The sequence below is a fragment of the Borostomias antarcticus genome (assembly GCF_949987555.1).
Source record: "Borostomias antarcticus genome assembly, chromosome: 31".
In the NCBI taxonomy this organism is placed as follows: domain Eukaryota; kingdom Metazoa; phylum Chordata; class Actinopteri; order Stomiiformes; family Stomiidae; genus Borostomias; species Borostomias antarcticus.
The window spans coordinates 5,904,620-5,926,808 of NC_140264.1; the positions used below are offsets into that span (position 1 = coordinate 5,904,620).

At 47.8% G+C, this 22,189-nt stretch overlaps 1 protein-coding gene across 1 annotated transcript; it reads right to left on the reverse strand.

Moving 5' to 3' along the window:
- Positions 1 to 5,952: 5,952 nt before the first annotated feature.
- LOC311327255 (uncharacterized protein) lies at positions 5,953 to 11,538 on the reverse strand. Its single transcript, XM_084460288.1, has 5 exons — positions 11,340 to 11,538; positions 10,040 to 10,123; positions 9,336 to 9,491; positions 7,716 to 7,967; positions 5,953 to 7,294 (listed from the first exon to the last, which is right to left on the reverse strand). The coding sequence occupies exons 2-5, from the start codon at positions 10,077 to 10,079 to the stop codon at positions 6,402 to 6,404; spliced, it is 1,341 nt and encodes a 446-aa protein (XP_084316414.1). The 5' UTR covers positions 10,080 to 10,123; positions 11,340 to 11,538; the 3' UTR covers positions 5,953 to 6,401.
- Between the last annotated feature and the right edge of the window lie 10,651 nt (positions 11,539 to 22,189).

Below are 22,189 nucleotides of genomic sequence, written 5' to 3' on the forward strand. Positions count from 1 at the left end.
GACTCTGCCATGGCTCTTCAGCTTTGCCGCTGTGGAGAAGCTCTTCTCACACTGGTTGCAGGAGAAGGACTTCTCCCCAGAGTGGGTTAGTTGGTGCAGCTTCAGGTGGGCCACCTGGGTGAAGCCCTTCCCACATTCTGAGCAGCTGTAGGGTTTCTCTCCCGTGTGCAGCAGCTGGTGTCTCTTCAGGTCTCCCAGGTGGGTGAACCTGCCGCCGCAGTCGGGGCAGGGGTAGGCCTTCTCCCCGCTGTGCACCTTCTGGTGGGTCTTCAGGTTGGCTGCCTGGGAGAACTGCTTCCCACAGACTAGACAGCGGAACGGTTTCTCTCCCGTGTGGGTCCTGTGATGCAGCATCAACTTGTAGGCACTGGACAGCTGTTTGCTGCACAAGGGGCAGCAGTGGGGGCCCTTAGTCAGCTGGTTCTCCTGGTGGAGATTGGCTTCTCCGGATGCTGGAGGCCCCTCCTCCTCTCCGTCTCCTGGGGGCCAGACCGAGACATGGTAGACATTAGCTGGATATCAAGAACATGAAATGTAGCGATGTGCACGACAGGTTTTTATCAGTCGAAGTGTCAGAGGCAAATATCATCTAGACTTTTTTTGTTTTAGGACTGACGTTGACCTATCGGCTTAAAAAAAGCACTAGGCCTAATATATTATATGACTTAATTCACTATAAAATGTATCTTAATGTAAAGTTATTTTCCCAGATTGCCAGATGTAAGATCATTTTCCCAGCCTATTTATTTGCTTAGCCTAGCGTAAAACCAGGGCCACACGGCGTCTGCGCTGCCGTTTCAGCACCATTGAGCGGAGAATGGAGATGGCCAAATAATAGTCTACCCTGCACTCTTCACAGTCCAGTCTTCAAAAGAGTGACAGGCTACTGTCACACAGGACTGCGCTGTCCATGTGTCAGTGGTTATGGCGACTTTCTCTGTCTTTAGACAGAAGCATACAGAGAGAGGCGGCTCATTTTCTCTAGTTGCAAAGTCATCGTTTTGTGAGAAGGCACTGTATTGAGGCTGCAGAAATGCCTTAAGCTCAAAAAACCCTGTTGTTCAGTTTTAAGACTTAACATCATGGATATCGATGTGTGATATGCAAACTTAACTTTGCATATTTTGCACTGGACTGTTTGTGATCCAGCCCGGTTTTATGAAATCCCTCCACAGCACTAAGGACAAAGTGACAGCGCATGCAAACATTGCTCTCACATCTCTCCCGTGTGGAAAATATGGTTTGATTTAATTGTATTTATTTAATATTATTAAATAAATAAATAATAAATAAATAAATAATATCATTGTTTTGATTCGTTCTTTGTTGTTGTTTTAAATAGGCTAAGCCATAAAAAAAAAAAAAACTGTCACATCCATGACAGTTCAGGTATTACGGTGAACATGGATGCCATAGACATCCTTCACATCACATCTTGAATGTTGTCCTGCTCAGCTCTTCTCACCATAGGAAGGATCCTCTTCCTCTTGTTTCACCACCACACCTTCCAGGCCGAATGCTTCCTTTATGCCCCCGTCTGGCTGCCTGCTGGCTGCCTGCTGCCCGTCTGCTGAAGGACCAGCGTCCCCCTGCCTGGGGTCTCTGCCCCGGCCGTCTGGACCTCCCGGACCATCCTTCCCGACTCCGCCATGGAGACGTTGTTGATGAATCCTGTAGTTCCCCCAGAGAGAGAAACTCTTCCCGCAGTCGAGGCAGTGGTACGGCCTCTCCGCCGCGTGGGCCTTCAGGTGCCTCTTCAGCTGTGTGGGTCTGGCGAAGCGCCTTCCGCACTGGGAGCAGCAGCAGGGTTTCTCTCCGGTGTGCGTCTGCGTGTGTAGAGCCAGGCGGCGCTGCTGTGCAAACTGCTTCCCGCATACGGCGTGCAGGCGCTGGTGTCTCAGTAGGGACCCCGGAAGGACGAACCTCTTGTCGCAGTAAGAACACTGGTGCAGTCCCTCTCCCGTGTGCATTTTCTGGTGCTCCCTCAGCTCGACTAAGGAGAGGCAATTCTTCCTGCAGTCCAGACAGGGGAACCGGTTGTTGGTTCTCCTCCTGGCTCCGGAGTGTGTTAGCAAATGCAACTTCAGGTACGAGAGGCGAGAGAAGCGCTTCCCACACAGGGAGCAGTGGTAGGGTTTCTCTCCAGTGTGTGTGCGATGATGCAATATGAGTTGCCCCTGGGTGACAAAGCTCTTGCCACAGTCCGGGCAGAGGTAGGGTCTCTCCCCGGTGTGCAGCCTCTCGTGATTCAGCAGGTGCGCTCTCTCTCTGAACCTCTTTCCGCACACGAGGCAGGAGAACCGTCTTTCATCTGTGTGGGTGGCCTGGTGTCTCCGTAGCTTGGATGGGTTGGGGAACTCCTTCCCGCAGTCGGGGCAAGGGTACGGTCTCTCTCTGCTGTGGACGTAGCGCTGGTGTGTGCTGAGCTGCGCCTGGCTGATGTAGTTCTTGCCGCAGTCAGAGCAGTGGTACGGCCTCTCGCCAGTGTGGGTCCTAAAGTGGTTTGTTAGGTGCCGTTTGGTCCGGAAGGCCTTCCCACACACAGAGCAGGGGTGTGGTCTCTCTCCAGTGTGGACCATCTGGTGGCTCTTTAGGTGGGAGGGGGTTGGGAACTCCTTCCCACAGTCTGAGCAGCGGTAGAAACCTTTCCTCACCCCCGCCACTGTGCGACTGTGCCGCTGGGGGGCCGCGGACGTGGAGGGACCTTCCTCACCGTCAAGGCACAGGCTGGTGGTCTCTGTTGGAAGATAAGAGGGTAGAGTTCAGTTTCAGATAAGTTTAGAGAAGCTTTTGAATGAGCAGTGTTGTAGAAGAGGCCATGGTTGGTCACACTACCCCCGCTTTGTTCTTCTGAAGGCTGCGCATCCACCAACAGGCTGTATGTAGTTTAACAGCGCCACGCTTACAGCAGCTTAGAACACACTGGGAGAGCTTGGCTAGGCGTTTTTTTTTTACCGATGTTTTACGGTTACGTTAGCACAGTGTTGCGTTTTCGCAGACTGGAGTATTAACTAGCTAAATTAAGGTAGCTGGCTAGTGTTAGATAGTGCTAACGTTCACTGTCTCTGTAGTCTTGCCAAAAAACGACCAGTTGTTGTTGTTTGGACAGCCTTACACAGCCTGCACTTTAGCCCCAAAAGTTCTTTTTTCAACAACAACAACAACAAAAAGCCTAGAGCCCATGGCGCTAAATGGCAGTTGGAACACAGCTCTGGTCTCTATAACGCCCTAGAGCTCATTACCCATTCTAAACAACAAGAAAACAGCACCAGCTCTAACATACAGCTCACCGGTGGACACGCACCCTAACTGCCTGTCTTTCTACTGGGGGAATCTATGGGGCAGCTGTCTGTGCAAAAGCACACAGCTTGCTATAGTTTTATTTGCACAGAGCACTCCCAAGCACCCTCAAGTTGAAAGTAGAACGACTTTTGGGCAGTTTGTTAAAACGGTAATTTGGCGTTCGTTCAACATACTAACCAGGCTCCCCACCGTAAAGGTTCACCAGACCACCACCATACTCTTCCTCTCCATCCTCATCTTCCTCCTTCACTTTCACCACCAGCCCCAGGGTTGGCCACGGGTCCTCCGGCGCTGCCTGGTCTCCCTGCAACACATTCATGACATCATCCATCACTGATTCGGCTTCCATCATCGCAGAGGGGGAGGGAGGGGCAGGAAAGCGACCCCTCCCCTACTGAGGTCAAGCAGGCGCTAAATCCACCACCCCATTATGTTATGACGTTGCTGTGGAGAGATTAGTGATATGTGGAATTTGGTATTGCAAATTGGGTGGCTATGATGGACGTAAACGAATGGTACAAGGCCACGTCCATCATCTATATACCGTTGATGTCCCAGGCTTGTGGATGGAATTAACTCTATTAGCAATTATGAAATATGCCAGTCACATCGTGCCAACACAGCCAATCAGCGTAACTAACCTTGGCGGGCTGCTATTCCACACACTTGCATTGACCATGGCATTATAATGAACAAGTCAACTGCTAGCTAGCAATACTATGTGATGGCAAGCTGTGTGCTAGCTGGTTAGATCTAGCTGAACATCAGGTAAATAAGCTAGTTAACTAGCCACCTACCACACATCCAACTATGGCTGTAGCTATCTAGTAAAGATGTTGATGAAGCTCTAGCTACGACATGTGGCAGGTGTGTTAGCTAGCCCAGCTAGCCCAGCTAGCATAGTGGAGGATGCCCGGATGTAAACATTGAAAGGATGGACCGCTGGGCTGCTTTTTTCCCAACCAACTTCTGCCATGAACGTATCTATCGCTCACCTCGTCCATACTGGATTCCTTGAGAGGATTAAGGTCCGAATGGGATCTCTATCCCACCTCGTCCCTCTGCCTGGGGACAATGACGGCTATCTGCTAGCTTAGCTGAGTGAGCTAGCCTCGGTCATTCAATGGACTGATTACTCGGTCATCCGGAACAGAAGAACGCAACTGAAACCGTTTAGTTTTTGGGACGTAGATTGGGAAATGTAAATAACATATTTAGGAATGGATCGCAATACTTTGGACCGAGCGAAAACCTATCTAAACACAGAGAACGCGGCTACTTTGTGTTGTTTTCTGTTTTACTTCCGGGTCGCCAGCGAGTTTCCGGATCCGGTCAACAGGGGGTTCCACATCGCACAGCGCCGCCGTCGGGCTGGAGTGGAACTACAGAAATACACCAATATATTACAGATAAAAGCCGGGTTTCCCCGAATGAGTTAAGAAGCTTCTTAACTCCAAAGTACTTCTTAACTCCCATGGAAAGGGTTGCTTAAGAAGGGTTCCTTAAGAAGGTTCTTTATCGGGAAACCCGGACAAATACAATCCATATAGCCTACATTACTTTTTTTGCCACTACGATTTCATGAATAATCTTTTTTATATCAAGAACAGTGGTACAGAACAGCGGTCCAATTTAAGTGCATCGGCACATGATGATAACTCAATATTACAAATGACGTTATATATGCGTTATATATAACACACACACACACACACACACACACACACACACACGGAGAGCTTATGTGAGCAGTTATGTAGGCTTGAGCCTTGAGGTGATGTCATTTTGTAGGCTTTAAGTTAGCATTGCTGCCATTGTGGGGTGTAAATGAATGGCATTTGCAAAAAAATGAAGAAAATATGGTCTGTGTTTAACAGACTCCCAGAGTAGAGTATGTTTTATTCTAAAAGTTAAAATACATAACTGAAGGTGAGTTTTGTGAATTTTGAAGCCCTTCATGTTGAAGTCAATATCGCTAGTATGCTAACCATTATTGAAGGTAAGGCTTGGTCTGAAGATCGCATTTGACAATTTTGGTGAAGATTTGAAAATGTTTTAAGACTTTTTCAATAAACTCCATAATGGCAGAATATCCAAAATGACATCAAAGGGTTAGCTGAACTCCGCTTGAACCGAGGGATCCAAGGGTACCTCATTCGTGAAAATCGGGCAAATCTTCCATCCAAATGCAATGTCAGATAAATTGGTGAGTGGTCTGAGATATCCCTAGTTCTAAAATCACAATTCACAATCCTACGTCTGCCACTCTTAAAGATAAAGAAAACAAATCTCTTCTTGAGTAAGAAAGTTCTATGTTCATTTATTTGATGACATTCGTATTCCATCAAACTCTGGGGTAGTGAGTCATGTGGTCACGTGATTGTCATGCAGGATGTGAAGGCACTAGCTGTGAGTCTACAATTATACTTATAACTTAATTATAATTAACTTCCTTAAAACTGAGGATACTGCGAGGAGAGAAAAGAGGAGTCAGTGCTAGAGAAGTAACAGTATGGCGCCAATGTGAACCTGATGGGACACACTCAACATACAAACAACGGTAAATAAATTGCCATCAAATGTCCACACTTGTTTTAAGCATTTAAGCAAAATTGATTTAATTCTGACTGATAAAATGCTGAGGTTCCTTGAAAAACAAAAAACAAACATCACAACTTAAACATAATACAGCCAATTCGGTGAAGCAAGCTTAGCTCTGCTTGTCAGGTGGGTTGATGGCACACACACACACACACACACACACACACACACACACACACACACACACACGGACACAGACACGCAGGGCCAGATACAGGTCACCGTGGCAATAAGCAGATATACATCTCAATATTCAGACTGATTGTCCCTCGCTAGAATTCTTGGACTACGGACAGAGTTCAGCATGACATGGTCCCGTCCTCCCCTGTGGGACAGAGTTCAGCATGACATGGTCCCGTCCTCCCCTGTGGGACAGAGTTCAGCATGACATGGTCCCGTCCTCCCCTGTGGGACAGAGTCCATTAGACATGGTCCTGTCCTCCCCTGTGGGACAGAGTTCATTAGACATGGTCCCGTCCTCCCCTGTGGGACGGAGTTCAGCATGTCAGCCGGTCCCCTTCCCCATGGGTCCGTTTGGGCCGGCCCAGCTGCCGGGTGGGGCCCATGCGTCTCCCTGCGTGGGTGCGCTGGTGCTGCCGGAGCCCCTGGCGGTAGATGAAGCTCTTCCCGCACTCGCTGCACTGGTACGGTTTCTCCCCCGTGTGCAGCCTGTGGTGCACCTTCAGCTCCTCCGCCCGGGCGTAGCTCTTGCCGCAGACGGAGCAGAGGTGCGGTCTCTCTTTGGTGTGCGTGAGGAGGTGTGCCGCCAGGTAGGACTGGACCCGGAAGCGCTTGTGGCAGACGGAGCAGCCGAAGGGCCGGTCGTCGGAGTGCTTCATGCGGTGCAGCCTGAGCGCGGACGCCGTGTAGTACGTCTGCTCGCACTCGGGGCAGTGGAAGGGCCTCTCGCCCGTGTGGATCCGTCGGTGGACCTTGACGTAGCTCTCGTTGATGAACCTCTTGCCGCAGTCGGGGCAGGGGTACGGTTTCTCCCTGACGTGGCTCCTGGTGTGCTCGTCCAGCTGTTCCTGCCGGCTGAACTGGGTCCCGCACTGGCGGCAGAAGCACAGCTTCTCCTGAGGGGGGCCGGGGGAGAGGTGTGGTGCGCGCTCTGGGGGGGAGAGGTGTGGGGAGCGCTCTGGGGGGGAGAGGTGTGGTGAGCGCTCTGGGCCGCGGGGGGAGAGGTGTGGTGAGCGCTCTGGGGGGGAGAGGTGTGGGGAGCGCTCTGGGGGGGAGAGGTGTGGGGAGCGCTCTGGGGGGGAGAGGTGATGTGAGCGCTCTGGGCCGCGGGGGGCGTCCGTCGGGGCGGCCGCCGCCTCATCCTCCGCCTGGGGGGACTCCGATGAGGAGGGAACCAGCTCACTAGAGAGGTCCACGCCACCTCTCTCTCCTACACGACACACACACACACACACACACACACACACACACACACACACACACACACACACACACACACACACACACACACACACACACACACACACACACACACACACAGGGAGAGAGAAAGTCTCCAGTCACACAGGAATGCTATTTTATTTTTTACCTTTATTTAACCGTTTCTTATTTACCATAGCGGCCTGAGGGAAATGCCTGCAACGGAAAAGTAACTGACTCTTGTCTGGTTGGAATTCCAGCAGAGAAATCACCCTGGATGAGAGCATTTCCACACCCTGAATCGCATTCCGAAAATTAAAGTGGGTGTCCAATTCAGGGGGTGGAGCCAGGCTATGACAATGCCGAAAACATGAAATGAAATATTTTCCTGTTTAGATGAAAAGTATGTACCAGTGCTGTTTGCTTCTCACCTGGTTTCTCACCCGTGTGCACCTTCTGGTGCGTCTTCAGGTTCCCCTTCTGATTGAAGCCCCTCCCACACACAGGGCAGTGATGCGGTTTCTCCCCGGTGTGGATCAGCTCGTGTCGCTCCAGCTTGTACGCGTGGGAGAACTCCTTCCCGCAGAATGAGCAGCGGTACAGCATCTTCTCTTTGGGCGTCTCCACGAAGTCAGCGGGGATGACGGGCAGGGGGAGGGTCCGTCTCCGGCCACGCCTCCTCGCTGAGGAGGGGGGTTAAAGGAATAGTTCAACATTTTAACAGTCCCATCTCTGAGAATGTTGGGTGATTAAAGGAACAGTTCAACAATCCTCCACGACTTGTTACTGAAGACTTTTGGATCTTTACATTACAGACATTGGGCACAGTCACTCTTGTTTCAGTTGATATTATTTGTATTAAATGCTTGAATTCTGTCCTTTAAAGGTTTCAAAGGCTTTTTAAAAATAAAATAAAAAATCACTATCAGTGTGGTTGTTTCTCTACACAGAAGATGGAATCGCAGAAAAACTTCAAAGTCCAGTGACGTCATTGAAAGTGTTTACCCATCGCCGCGATCCCATTAACGAGCGTGACTATGTGAGACCCCTTTAATGCGATCCTGTGAACATTAGTTCTCTATGGGATCACCCTGGTCCATATAGCTCCCTCACACAGCTAAACCCTCTAGGTCTCACCCTGGTCTTAATACCTTCCTCACACAGCTAAACCCTCTAGGTCCCACCCTGGTCTTAATACCTTCCTCACACAGCTAAACCCTCTAGGTCTCACCCTGGTCCATATACCTTCCTCACACAGCTAAACCCTCTAGGTCTCACCCTGGTCTTAATACCTTCCTCACACAGCTAAACCCTCTAGGTCTCACCCTGGTCTTAATACCTTCCTCACACAGCTAAACCCTCTAGGTCTCACCCTGGTCCATATACCTTCCTCACACAGCTAAACCCTCTAGGTCTCACCCTGGTCTTAATACCTTCCTCACACAGCTAAACCCTCTAGGTCTCACCCTGGTCTTAATACCTTCCTCACACAGCTAAACCCTCTAGGTCTCACCCTGGTCTTAATACCTTCCTCACACAGCTAAACCCTCTAGGTCTCACCCTGGTCCATATAGCTCCCTCACACAGCTAAACCCTCTAGGTCTCACCCTGGTCCATATAGCTTCCTCACACAGCTAAACCCTCTAGGTCCCACCCTGGTCCATATACCTTCCTCACACAGCTAAACCCTCTAGGTCTCACCCTGGTCCATAGCTTCCTCACACAGCTAAACCCTCTAGGTCCCACCCTGGTCCATATAGCTTCCTCACACAGCTAAACCCTCTAGGTCCCACCCTGGTCCATATACCTTCCTCACACAGCTAAACCCTCTAGGTCCCACCCTGGTCCATGCTTCCTCACACAGCTAAACCCTCTAGGTCCCACACAGCTAAACCCTCTAGGTCTCACCCTGGTCCATGCTTCCTCACACAGCTAAACCCTCTAGGTCCCACCCTGGTCCATATAGCTCCATCACACAGCTAAACCGTGTTCCAGCATCACAACAGTAAGGTGTCAGGAGGACCCTCCCATGTTCCTGCTGTAGGCCTCACCGGGTTTGGGAGGGCCGGCCTCCGGGCTTTTCTCTGGTTCAGCGCCTTTCTTCCCTCTACGAGGAGGGGTCGTCTCCGCATACGCCACTCCTTCTGAGAGCTTGGCCAGCGCCACTCGAGCCGGCGTCTTGGTCTTCCTCCCGACCCGTCTCCTCCCTGATGGGACAATGGAGAACCAACATGCAGCAATGTAACCAACTTATTGGAAAGCTACTGTAACTACTTTTCAGGAAGAAAACCCCGAAGCTACGTTTCAAACGTAGCACAACTCCCGTCCAACGGTCCACACTCTGGCTTTCGTTGTTATTAACTATCCTTAAGTGACCCGAGAAAGATCATAACGGATCAAAACGTCTGTCTTATTAAAGGAGTAGTTAAGTCTTGTCTTTGAAATTGAGAGTTTAACATGTTTTTTGAATGATTTTTCACGGTGCCCACCCACATCCATTGTATGACCAAAACGGTGGTAGAGCAATTATCAGACTTTCTCAAAAGTGCTAGTTTTGTCAACGTTTTGATCTGAACCATTGTATATGATCATAAGTAACCTTAAAACAGGGCTAAACATGCATTTTCCCTTTACTACTCCTTTAAAGCCAGTTCTATTGTGTGGGGGACCTTCTTTCCCTTTACAGTCACTGCTCTCCTACCCAAGGCCATTGGTCCAAGAGTCAAGAAGGTATTTCTTCCTATCCTTAACTTACCCCCCCCTGTAGGGGGCGCTCCCCCAGCCCCTGGTCCCATCTGTGGGGAAGCAGCTTTAGGAGGTCTGCCTCTCCTCCTCTTTCCTGGGGGAGGACAGTCATGGGGGAGGGGTGGATGGGTTAGCAAGTGTTACTTCTACCACACTCTGGTTCTGGTAATGTTGTCCCACTGTGCTGTCAAGAAATTGTTTGACATGCTCTGACATCTTGGATGGATGGATGGATGGATGGATGGATGGATGGATGGATGGATGGATGGATGGATGGATGGATGGATGGATGGAGGGATGGATGGATGGATGGATGGAGGGATGGATGGATGGATGGATGGATGGATGGATGGATGGAGGGATGGAGGGATGGATGGATGGAGGGATGGATGGATGGATGGATGGATGGATGGATGGATGGATGGAGGGATGGATGGATGGATGGATGGATGGATGGATGGATGGATGGATGGATGGAGGGATGGAGGGATGGATGGATGGATGAATAGAGTTGCCACAAAAAGTACACAAAGCACAGAATACAATGCAATAACATGAAAGGAAGCGTGCAATAAGGCACAGAAAGGCACAATATGCAGTACACACTGGGGTTGGCAACCTAAGAGATAACATAAAAACAAAAAAACAAAGTCTATCAAACAGAAATAGCTACTTGAACGACGAGGTAACCTAGATAAAGGTTAGCTTTTGTTGACCCCGTCGCTTTGCACGGCAAAGTAACCAAGGGTGAGGTTAGATGTGTTTTATCCTCCATCTTATTTTCCTGTCATTATTACATCATATTTTATCTAATCTTTTATTGTACATCTCTTTTATCCTCCATCTTATTTTCCTGTTTTGGTTTATGTTAAGTCTCTTTTTATGAGAAGCACTCCGTGCATGCACTCTCTGTTGTAAAGCACTTTGAGCTGCATTTATTTGTATGAAATAAAGGTGCTTTTATACGTTTTTTTATATAAACTACAAGAATCAGCAGAGAAAAAAACTTGACCCCATAAAACCAAAGTTCAGCACCATGGCTCCCGGACTATTAAACATACAGGCTCAGAGGACCCACCAAACCGGACTTTAGCTAAGTCTGAGACTCTCCGCACAGCAGCTTAGTCTGACTCGAGGGATGTAGGTTTTGTGGATAGGCCTCGTCATTCGTTTATAACTGCCCCCGCCTCTCATCCCCGAACGGTCATGAGTCCAGCCAGACCTTCCTCCAGCACTGGCACAGCGTAAACAAAGTGTGGAGATAGATCTGGCTATGTGAGACTAACAGCTGCTTAGCTACACACACTCACCATCCACATGGCAGACCCAGACCCCCTCCTCCTCCTCTTTGACCACCACGTTTATCCCCTGCAAGCCGCTGTAGTAGTCAAGGGCAACGGGAAGTGGTCCATGCTCCAGCTCCAGAGGACCCTCAGGACCCGGGGTGGCCTCATCTTGCTCCTGATCAGAAACGTATGTTTACACACACTACCTCAACACACAAGGTTCTTAGAATTAGATTATACAAAAGAAGAACAAAGCCATAATGAAAACAACTTTTTCCTCCCACCACAGCACAGAGACGGCTCTTGTTAAGGTCTTCAATGACATCCATTTAAACATAGAGAATGGCAGAATTTCAGTCTTAGTATTACTGGTTCTCAGCGCTGCATTCGACACAGTTGACCACAACATATTACTAGGCCGACTGGAAAACTGGCTGGGAATTTCTGGCACAGTGCTAGACTGGTTTGAATCCTACTTGAAGGACAGGGACTACTTTGTGTCTATAGGCAATTACAAATCTGAGCGGACAAAAATGACCTGTGGAGTTCCCCAAGGCTCCATTCTGAGGCCTCTTCTGTTCAATATTCACATGCTCCCACTAGCTCAAATTAGAGAATACAACAAAATATGTTACCATAACTACGCAGATGACACATTTATATCATCATATCACCAGGGGACTATAATCCCATACAAGCTCTGAGTAAGTGCAATGAACAAATCAACAATTGGATGTGCCAGAACATTCTTCAACTAAACAAAAATAAAACTGAAGTAATTGTCTTTGGAGCCAAAGAATAATTAAAAGTCAGCGCTCAGCTCCAATCAGTAATGCTAAAAACCACAAAAGAAGCCAGAAATCTTGGTGTAGTCATGGACTCAGACCTGAATTTCAACAGTCACATTAAAACAATTACAAAATCATCCTATTTATATCAAGGATTAAAGGATTTACGTCTCAGCAGGATCTGGAAAAACTTGTCCATGAGTTTATCTTCAGTAGACTTGACTACTGTAACGGTGTGTTTACAGGTCTCTCTAAAAAATCGATCAGACAGCTGCAGCTGATTCAGAACGCTGCTGCTCGAGTCCTCACTAAGACTAAGAAAGTGGATCACATCACTCCAGTTCTGAGGTCTTTACACTGGCTTACTGTCTGTCAAAGAATTGACTTTAAAACACTGCTGTTGGTTTATAAAGCACTGAATGGTTTAGGGCCAAAATCTATTTCTGATCTGCTGCTACGTTATGAACCATCCAGACCTCTCAGGTCGTCTGGCACAGGTCTGCTTTCTGTCCCCAGAGTTAAAACAAAACATAGAGAAGCAGCGTTCAGTTTCTATGCTCCACATATCTGGAACAAACTTCCAGAAAACTGCAGGTCTGCTGCAACTCTCAGTTCTTTAAAATCAAGACTGAAGACTTTTTTTTTTGCCGCTGCTTTTTATTAAATAAAATAATTATTCATTCATACACTGCACTGTTACTTTTATTCCTGTATTTTATATTTCCTGCATTTTGTTTTAAATGTCATTTTTCTAACATTCCTTTTTTATGACCTGTGTTTCTTGCACTTTGTCTTAGTGATTTTAATGTCTCACGTAGAGCACTATGGATTGCCTTGTTGCTGAAATGTGCTATAAATAAACTTGCCTCGCCTTCCTCAGCCAGAAATATTTATCCAGCTGAGTTGAGTTTTTAGTGTATAGCTAGTTAGCCTAATACACCAGGTAGTTGGGCTATTTTATAATGAAAGTGGACCATACCAATGTAAACTGTGCCCACATCTCAGCTGTGCTATCCATTCCAAGTCTGCTTTCTGTCCCCAGAGTTAAAACAAAACATGGAGAAGCAGTGTTCAGTTTTTATGCTCCACATATCTGGAACAAACTTCCAGAAAACTGCAGGTCTGCTGCAACTCTTGGTTCTTTTAAAACAAGCCTGAAGACTTTTCTTTTTGCCACTGCTTTCTAAGAGGAGCTATGTTTATCAGTATACTGCACTGTAACTTTTATTCCTGTATTCTATTTGTCCTGCTTTTTGTTTAAATGTCTATAATGACTTGCTTTTTGTTTTAATGCTTTTAATTTGTCCTGCCTTTTGTTTTAAATGTCTATAATGTCTTGCTTTTTGTTTTAATGCTTTTAATGTCTCATGTAAAGCACCTTGAATTGCCCTGTGGCTGAAATGTGCTATATAAATAAACTTGCCTTGCCTTGCCTTACTGAGCTTGTTTGCAAAGCTAAATGAGACAAGACAGCTAGTGAAACTTAGCACTAACTAAGAAACGTCGGGTAACGTTAACTCATTAGTGGGTAACGTTAACTCATTAGTGTGTAACGTTAACTCATTAGTGGGTAACGTTAACTCATTAGTGTGTAACGTTAACTCATTAGTGGGTAACGTTAACTCATTAGTGGGCAACGTTAACTCATTAGTGTGTAACGTTAACTCATTAGTGTGTAACGTTAACTCATTAGTGGGTAACGTTAACTCATTAGTGTGTAACGTTAACTCATTAGTGTGTAACGTTAACTCATTAGTGTGTAACGTTAACTCATTAGTGGGTAACGTTAACTCATTAGTGTGTAACGTTAACTCATTAGTGGGTAACGTTAACTCATTAGTGGGTAACGTTAACTCATTAGTGGGTAACGTTAACTCATTAGTGGGTAACGTTAACTCATTAGTGTGTAACGTTAACTCATTAGTGGGTAACGTTAACTCATTAGTGGGTAACGTTAACTCATTAGTGTGTAACGTTAACTCATTAGTGGGTAACGTTAACTCATTCGTGTGTAACGTTAACTCATTAGTGGGTAACGTTAACTCATTAGTGGGTAACGTTAACTCATTAGTGGGTAACGTTAACTCATTAGTGTGTAACGTTAACTCATTAGTGGGTAACGTTAACTCATTAGTGGGTAACGTTAACTCATTAGTGTGTAACGTTAACTCATTAGTGTGTAACGTTAACTCATTAGTGTGTAACGTTAACTCATTAGTGGGTAACGTTAACTCATTAGTGTGTAACGTTAACTCATTAGTGTGTAACGTTAACTCATTAGTGTGTAACGTTAACTCATTAGTGTGTAACGTTAGCCCTAGCTAACTTGGCTAATGACATGTTGATAGCTAGCCAGCTCAAGCCAACACACATAGTACCTCATACATAGTGAGTCGATCCCCGGGAGCTCCTCTTTGGGGATAAACACACTGTGGGAAGCGACGCGTTTAGATACCTGCATGTTACGTAGACGCGTTATTTTTTTCCCAACCAACTTCAGTAGCAGAAAGCTGGCTAGCTAACTAGCTCACTAGTGACTCTAGCTCGTTGTCTAAAGCTCACAACGCGTTCCCTGAATGGTCAGATCTCCTGTTGAGAGGCTGAATATCAACACCACTCACGGACGTCTGTGTGCTGGTATCTGATAGTGTTCCTCCCGCTTTAGTGCACTTGATTGCGTACTACTACGTGACCAGCTAGCTTTAGCGCCATTCGGCTTTGACAGGGGAAGTTCCGGTGTTACAAGTTCCGGTGTTACAAGTTCCGGGTCAGCGCGAACCAGGGGTGAGTTCAATCTGAAAACGGTGTGCACCGTTTTGCTACGGTTCCCGGGTTGAACGACATGTGTTTCCTCAAAACGGGCATTTTCAGATTCAACGGGGAGATTCAACAGTGGAGACCAAGAGGTTCCGTTTGATTTTCCAGCTCAGACGTCCACATATATATATTTATGTTATATATACTATGTTTAGTTACATATGTCATGCAGCACCTTCCAGGCGATACAAAAGCATGACCAGCTTCAGACAGCTCCATCTCAAAAAGTATAAATGTCACTTACAGCTTTGATATTTACACTATTGGAACCAGATGAACGTTTTGGTACAGTATATAAAATGCCAGTGTAGCTAGTTAGTTGATAGAGAGGAAACCATTATTAGAAGTTATACTTCTTGAGATGGAGCTGTCTGAACCTGGTCATGGTTTCCTCATGCCTGCCTTGTGCTCGTGTGCAATGGTATTGGAGCCTCCTGATTAGGGCATCAAAGAGGAAGAACATTTCCGGTAAATTTCTGGAAACTTTCTGTGCGACTGTGCATTCTTCCATCACATGCACAGCTAATTCCTAGCATCCTGCACACTAAGAGGGCTGTAGAATCCATTAAAGTTCTACTCACAAATAGATTAAGTCAAAAATGTCATTTAAAAACATTGTATTAGAAATGTTTGCCTGCATGTCTGCTCATGACAAAACAAAATGTTTATATTTATACAAGTTAAACTCAGTTGGTGTAAACAACCCCCAAATTCCCAGTTTATTCCTGTTAATTCCCATGGAAAGTTTCAAACTTTGAATATTCCGGGAATTTTGCAACCTTACTCCTGATTGATCTAAATTTCATGCTACAAAAGGACACACACAAGGACAGATGTGTCACACACACAAGGACAGATGTGTCACATATAGAGGCGGCTACACCGCTTATAAATACCAGGGATGTGACCTGTAGATGATATATATAAAAGATGAAAAAAAAAAAAAAAAATCCTATTCAAGACTTTAATGCTTCAAGCTTTTTCCATGCCTTCATTACAAAGTAGACTGATCCATCGATCAAATGTACCATCTCAAGGTTTAATTCATCATTTTGGACATGGGGCCTCATGTATTACTTACCCATTATGCTGTTGATTGATTGAGTGTATTCCCTATCAAGACATTGTCAGAGGAAATATGAATTTTGAATACTGTGTGTTAAACAGTGGAAAAGCTGTCTCCTGTTTGTTTGCCCCGATGCCTCCTTCTCCAGGCCTTATATGGCAGGAGACCCCCCAGCCAGGGGTCAATCAGCAAATCAGTCAACAGCCAAATGGGTAACTTGGAAGTGAGGCCCCATGTCCAAAATTCTGAATTATCCCTTTAAGATAAATTTCCAAGTAATAATCTGCAGATCAAAACAACTGGCCGTTTAAGGATAGTGCAACAATATAGAAGCATTGGAATGCCAACAGTGCTCATTTTCAAAGCTTTGCTACCAAACAAATGGTAAATGGACGGCACTTATATAGCGCTTTTCCACCTTAGCGGCACTCAAAGCGCTTTACAATGGCCTCTCATTCACCCATTCACACACACACTCACACACCAATGGTGGTAGCTGCCATGCAAGGTGTAAGGTGCACCTGCTCATTGGGAGCCATTTGGGGTGAGGTGTCTTGCTCAAGGACACTTCGACATGTGGACAGTCGGAGCTGGGATTCGAACCACTGACCCTTCGATCATTGAACGACCTGCTCTACCAACTGAGCTACAGCCGCCACCAAACAAAGCTACCTATGAGCTAGCTATGTTACTAAACAAAGATAACTAGGAGCTTGCGAGCTGCAGATTATGACTTAAGCCTTCAAAATGTCTTAATGTAACAGAAACCAATCCAACAAATACTGTAACATGGAGTACTTTTTATGAAACATCTTTCTGCCAATTTCCCTTCTTTAAAAATCGTAAAACAGATACTATTGAGAAAAGCTAAATATAACCAATACTTTATCAATCTTCTGCCTGGGTCTCATAGAACCAATACAATATTTTATAAAGAGTGTTCATATGATGAGGGATTTGAACAGTCGAGGAAGCCCTTCCCGCAGGTCGGACACCAGTGCCCTTGTCCCGGTTGTGCCAGTGCAAGTGCACGTTCAGCTCCACGCTCCTTCTGAACCTCCTCTTGGATCATGCGGAGGTGCTTGGTCAGGCAGTGTTCAGTATGAATTCGGACCTGGCTCTCCAACGCTGTGGCCCTGGCGATCCCACTGTTGCTTGATTTGTTTGGCTGGTTACGATGAGTCTTCTGAGTCCGCCTGTAATCAGATATGACAATTGATAAAGACTACAGATAGATTGAGCCTTTCAGATTGCAAATAAATACAATTGATAATAGAACGACAGATTATCAAAATTTATACTTTTAAAAACGATGGTCCTCACTGTGACCGAATCAATTCAAATCCAACATGAGAATATAGTTAACAAACAAAACTTTCACCTGACCTTGTGTACGTTCTTCAGGTGCTTCTTCAGGTGACCCGACTGGGTGAAGCTCTTCTTACACTTGGTGCAGTGGTGCGGTTTCTCCCCGGTGTGGATCATCTTGTGCCTCTTCAGGTTGTTGGAATCCAGGAAGCCCTTCCCGCAGGTCTGACACCAGTGCCTCTTCTCCCCGTTGTGCCAGCGCAGGTGGACGTTCAGCTCCACCCTCCGTTTGAAGCTCTTCTCGCATAGGGAGCAGTGGAACGGTTTCTCCCCCGTGTGGATCATGATGTGCGCCTCCACGTCCCGCCGGGTGTAGAAGCTCTTCTCGCACACCTGGCAGACGAACGGCCGGCGGTGGCCGTGGACGGTCTGGAGGTGCTGGGTCAGGCCGAAGCGGTACGTGAAGGATTTGCCGCACTGCGGGCAGGCGTGGCTCTCGCCGCTGTGCACCCGGGCATGCCGGTTAAGGATGATCTCGTCCGGGAAGCTCTTTCCACAGAGCGTGCAGGAGAAGGGGCGTTCTCCCATGTGCATGCTGCTGACGTGACTCTCCAACGCCGCAGTGCTGTCGAGGATGCGCCCGCACGCCCCACACTGGTTCTTCAGGAGACGGTCGCCGATGCGCTGCAGCGGTTGGTGCGGTGACCTTGCGTTGTCTTGCTGCTGTCGTTGACGGGAGGGGGTGTGGTCCTGGCGGGGTGTGGTCTTGATGGCTGTGGCGGAGCGGGGGGTGGGGGAGGCTGGGAGTCTATAGGGGAAGGCGGGGGATCGTTTCAGGCTGGACCGAGGGAAGTTGATGGTAGGTGGGGTGGAGGGGGCCTGAGTCCTAGTCCTCTGGGACGAGTGCCTCCTCTGTGCCCGAGCTGTGCTACGCCTCCTGGTGGTCACGGTGGGTGTCTGTGCCTGTCTGGGCGGAGCCACTGCAATGGTAGATCTTCCTGATTGGTCATCGCTAGCCCGGGTATTCGCCGATTGGTTGGATTTGGTAACCGCGGGCTGGTTAGCATCAACGCCTTTAGACATTCTGGGTTTCTTAGGGCTGACAGGGGAGAGGGAAGGGTCCGTGTCCGTGGCGCTGGATTGTGGGCGGGGTCTAAGGCGGGCTCGGAGGTGGCTGACGAGCAACTCTTTAGCGTCCCCAATAGGTCTGCGGATCCCCTCCTTTGTGTCTCTGGGGCTCGTCTCTGTGGCAACCGTTCTGGTCTCTATGGTTTCCGTAGACGTGGTGGGAAGGGGACAGGGCGCATCCATGCTGTCTGAGTCCACCTGGAAACGGAGCACATCATATTAACCAGAAACAGATACCGGTCTTCAGATCATCCCCACGCTCATCCGACTCCACTGGCTTCCGCTAAGTCCTGCGTCAACTACAAACTCCTCCTCCTCACCTACAAACTCCTCCTCCTCACCTACAAACTCCTCCTCCTCACCTACAAACTCCTCCTCCTCACCTACAAACTCCTCCTCCTCACCTACAAACTCCTCCTCCTCAACTACAAATCCCTCTATGCCCTCTGACCTCCACCATCATGCCCCATCTCAGAACCTGTGGTCTTCAGACACAGGTCTGCTCTCCAGCCTGCCAAACCTTGGTGACAGAGCCTTCAGTGTGCCCAGAGATATGTAACACCACAACCCTGGACCTCTTCACATCAGCCCCCACCCTCAGGACCTCTCTCCCCAGAGATATGTAACACCACAACCCTGGACATCTTCACATCAGCCCCCACCCTCAGGACCTCTCTCCCCAGAGATATGTAACACCACAAGCCTGGACCTCTTCACATCAGCCCTCAAAACCCACCTGTTCACCAAGGCCTTTGGCCTGTAGTTAACAAGTTAGTTAACTAAGTTATTTAGTTAGTTAGTTATTTACTTAATTACTTGTCTCTTTCTATGTAAAGCATCCTTGGATCTTCTGTGAAAGGCGCTATATAAATCTATTTTTGTATTATTATTACTATTACTATTATTATTATTATTATTATTATTATTATTATTCAGATGCTCATTTATAATATAAAGGGCAGTGGCTAGTTTCAGTGCAAACTAGAATAGAGAACTCCTTTGCGTCGAAAGGAGCCAGTTGAGGTGGTTCGGGCATCTAGTGAGGATGCCTCCTGGGCGCCTCCCTAGGGAGGTGTTCCAGGCGTGTCCGGCTGGGAGGAGGCCGCGGGGTAGACCCAGGACTAGGTGGCGGGATTACATCTCCGCACTGGCCTGGGAGCGGCTAAAGATTCCCCAGGCAGAGCTGGTTGATGCTGCTAGGGAAAGGGATGTCTGGGGCCCCCTGCTGGAGCTGCTGCCTCCGCGACCCGACCCCGGATAAGCGGATGAAGATGGATGGATGGAATTATAATGTATCTGTAACATGTTAGTAAACTGTCAAACCCGTGCCGTTACCTGAGAGTCAGAGTCCGCTTCCGCAGCTGAAAGACCCAGCTGGGTGAGGAACTGAGTTTGGGACAGCGGGCTCGCCGGGTCAGAGGTCGTCTCCGAGGGACCGCGGGTGGACAGCCTCAGCAGGGCCACCACGGCTATTTTCTCTGGTGCGGCCGTCGAGGACGCCTTCGACAGGGGCGGGGACGTGGAAGTCTGCTGAGCAACCGCAGACGGACGCCCTGCTACCTCGGTCGGCTGCTGTTGTTCTGTGACCACAGACGGTTGTGGTTGCTGTTCAACCAGCGACTGTTCTTCTCTCTCAGGCTCTGCCACCCCTGGGTGTTGCTCTGCCCCAGGGGCCTCCTCCTGCTGCTCTCTGCCCGGGCTGGGCTCTCTGCTCCTGGATGGGCTGGGGGTCTGGGGGGCCTCCTGGGACACTGGGGCTCTCTGGAGGGGAGGCACCACTCCGGCTGAGGAAGGCTGGGTGGCGAGGGGCCTCTCTGGGGTACTACGACTGACCAGGGCCCCGAGGCGGCTTTTAAGCAGAGCTGAAGAGGGGTGGACGAGAAAAATGGAGAGAGAGAGGGAGGGGGGGAGGGAGGGAGGGAGGTGGACAGACAGAGTGGGTGTAGAATGGAGAGAGGCAGTGGTGGAGAAGAGAGGAAGAAAGGACCCCATTATAGACCTAGCAGTCAGACAGGTTACAGACAGTACTGACAGAGCATTGTGAGGTATAACAGTCTACTCACTGGCAGTAACTCTGGACGAGGCTCTGCCAGTCTTGGAGGGGGCTGCAGGTTCGGGGGGCGGGGCGGGCTTGGGGGCGTTCTTGGGGGGACGGCCACGCCCCCTCTTGACTGGAGGCACCTCGGGGGCGGGAACAGGCACAGTGGCAGGGGCCTGATCCAGCTCCATCTCTGGCTGCTCCTCCTCTCGTAGCACTGCAGGTTCCTCCTCCTCCACCTCCTCTTCTTCTTCCACCTCCGACACCACCACCTCCTCCTCCACCACCACCTCCTCCTCCACCTGGATGATGTCTGCAACTGAAGGAGGGTGGAGATCGAGAGGAGCTGTAAGAAAATACTGTCTATTATACAACAGAACACACAGACGGGGAATGGAGCTGTCATGCCAAAATGTGTCTCTGTAAAATGTCTGATTGTCTAATTACATTTCGTGACCTTTTTGTTTTGCTGCTAGTTGAGTTGAGTTTACTTTATTAATCCCCAGGGGGTAAATTTAGTGCCACTGTAAAAACAGATACAAACAGACAACATATGTAGTGAATCTCAATGCATAACAAAGTATATGGATAACAAGTAAATAGAATATAAGCTAGCTAGCTTGCTAGATAACTGGTCACTGTCACCGACTTTATACCCAGACACATTTTGGCAGCCTGGATATATTTTGGCATGACAGCTCCTGTAGATGCAGAATGATCACATCCAGAACCTGTACACCAAATAATATCCACATGCCACTTCAACTGCACGCAAACTAACAATCTGACAGCACAACACACTATTGACAGTACAACGCACTACATCGAAAGTAAGTAGAAATGAGAGTAATGTAATGTTTGTTGAAACGGGCTTTCCTTCCTTTACCTGGGATCTCTCTGAGGTCGGGTCTGTAGATAGGAGTGGGCGGTCCTTCTTCCAGGATTGAGCCTGGAGTGTATTCATAGTCATTGTCAGGCTCCTGGAGACGACACACACACACACACACACACACACACACACACACACACACACACACACACACACACACACACACACACACACAATAAAACCCGTGCACAGTGAACCTGTCGTCCCCTACCCATGATGCATGTTCTCAGCATGTACAGTTGTTGAATGTGTGAGTGGAGTGGGTTTAGATTCATAGAGCTGGCATAAAAGGCCATCATATTTTTGGCTTGGTCTAAAATGTAAACATTTATTCCCAAGTAAGTGGTGAATTAAAATGTGATTAAAATAGTTAATATAAGAAGAACCTCAAGCGATTTTTACTAAATAACTAGAAAAACCGCGTAGCGGCTAAATGCCTCCGCCCAAAAATGCAAGTTGCAGTTAACCTAACTAACCCTTACTAACTGCTAACCTAACCCTAACGCTAATGCTAGCTAGCTAACGCTAATGCTAACTATAATGCTAACACTAACACTAATGCTAGCTAGCTAAAGCTAGCATTAGTGTTAGAATTAGTGTTAGCTAGCTAGCATTAGCATTAGCTAGCATTAGCATTATCGTTAGCTAGCTAGCATTAGCGTTCAAAAGTGCCTTTTGTGATGTCATGGTGACCTTGACCTTTGACATTTGAATACCAAAATCTAATCCAATTAATCTAATTAAGTCCAACTGGACATTTTGGCCAAATATGTACAAATTCTGTCAAGCCGTTCTTGAGATATCGTGTTCAGCAGGCCAAAAACACCTTTTGTGAGGTCA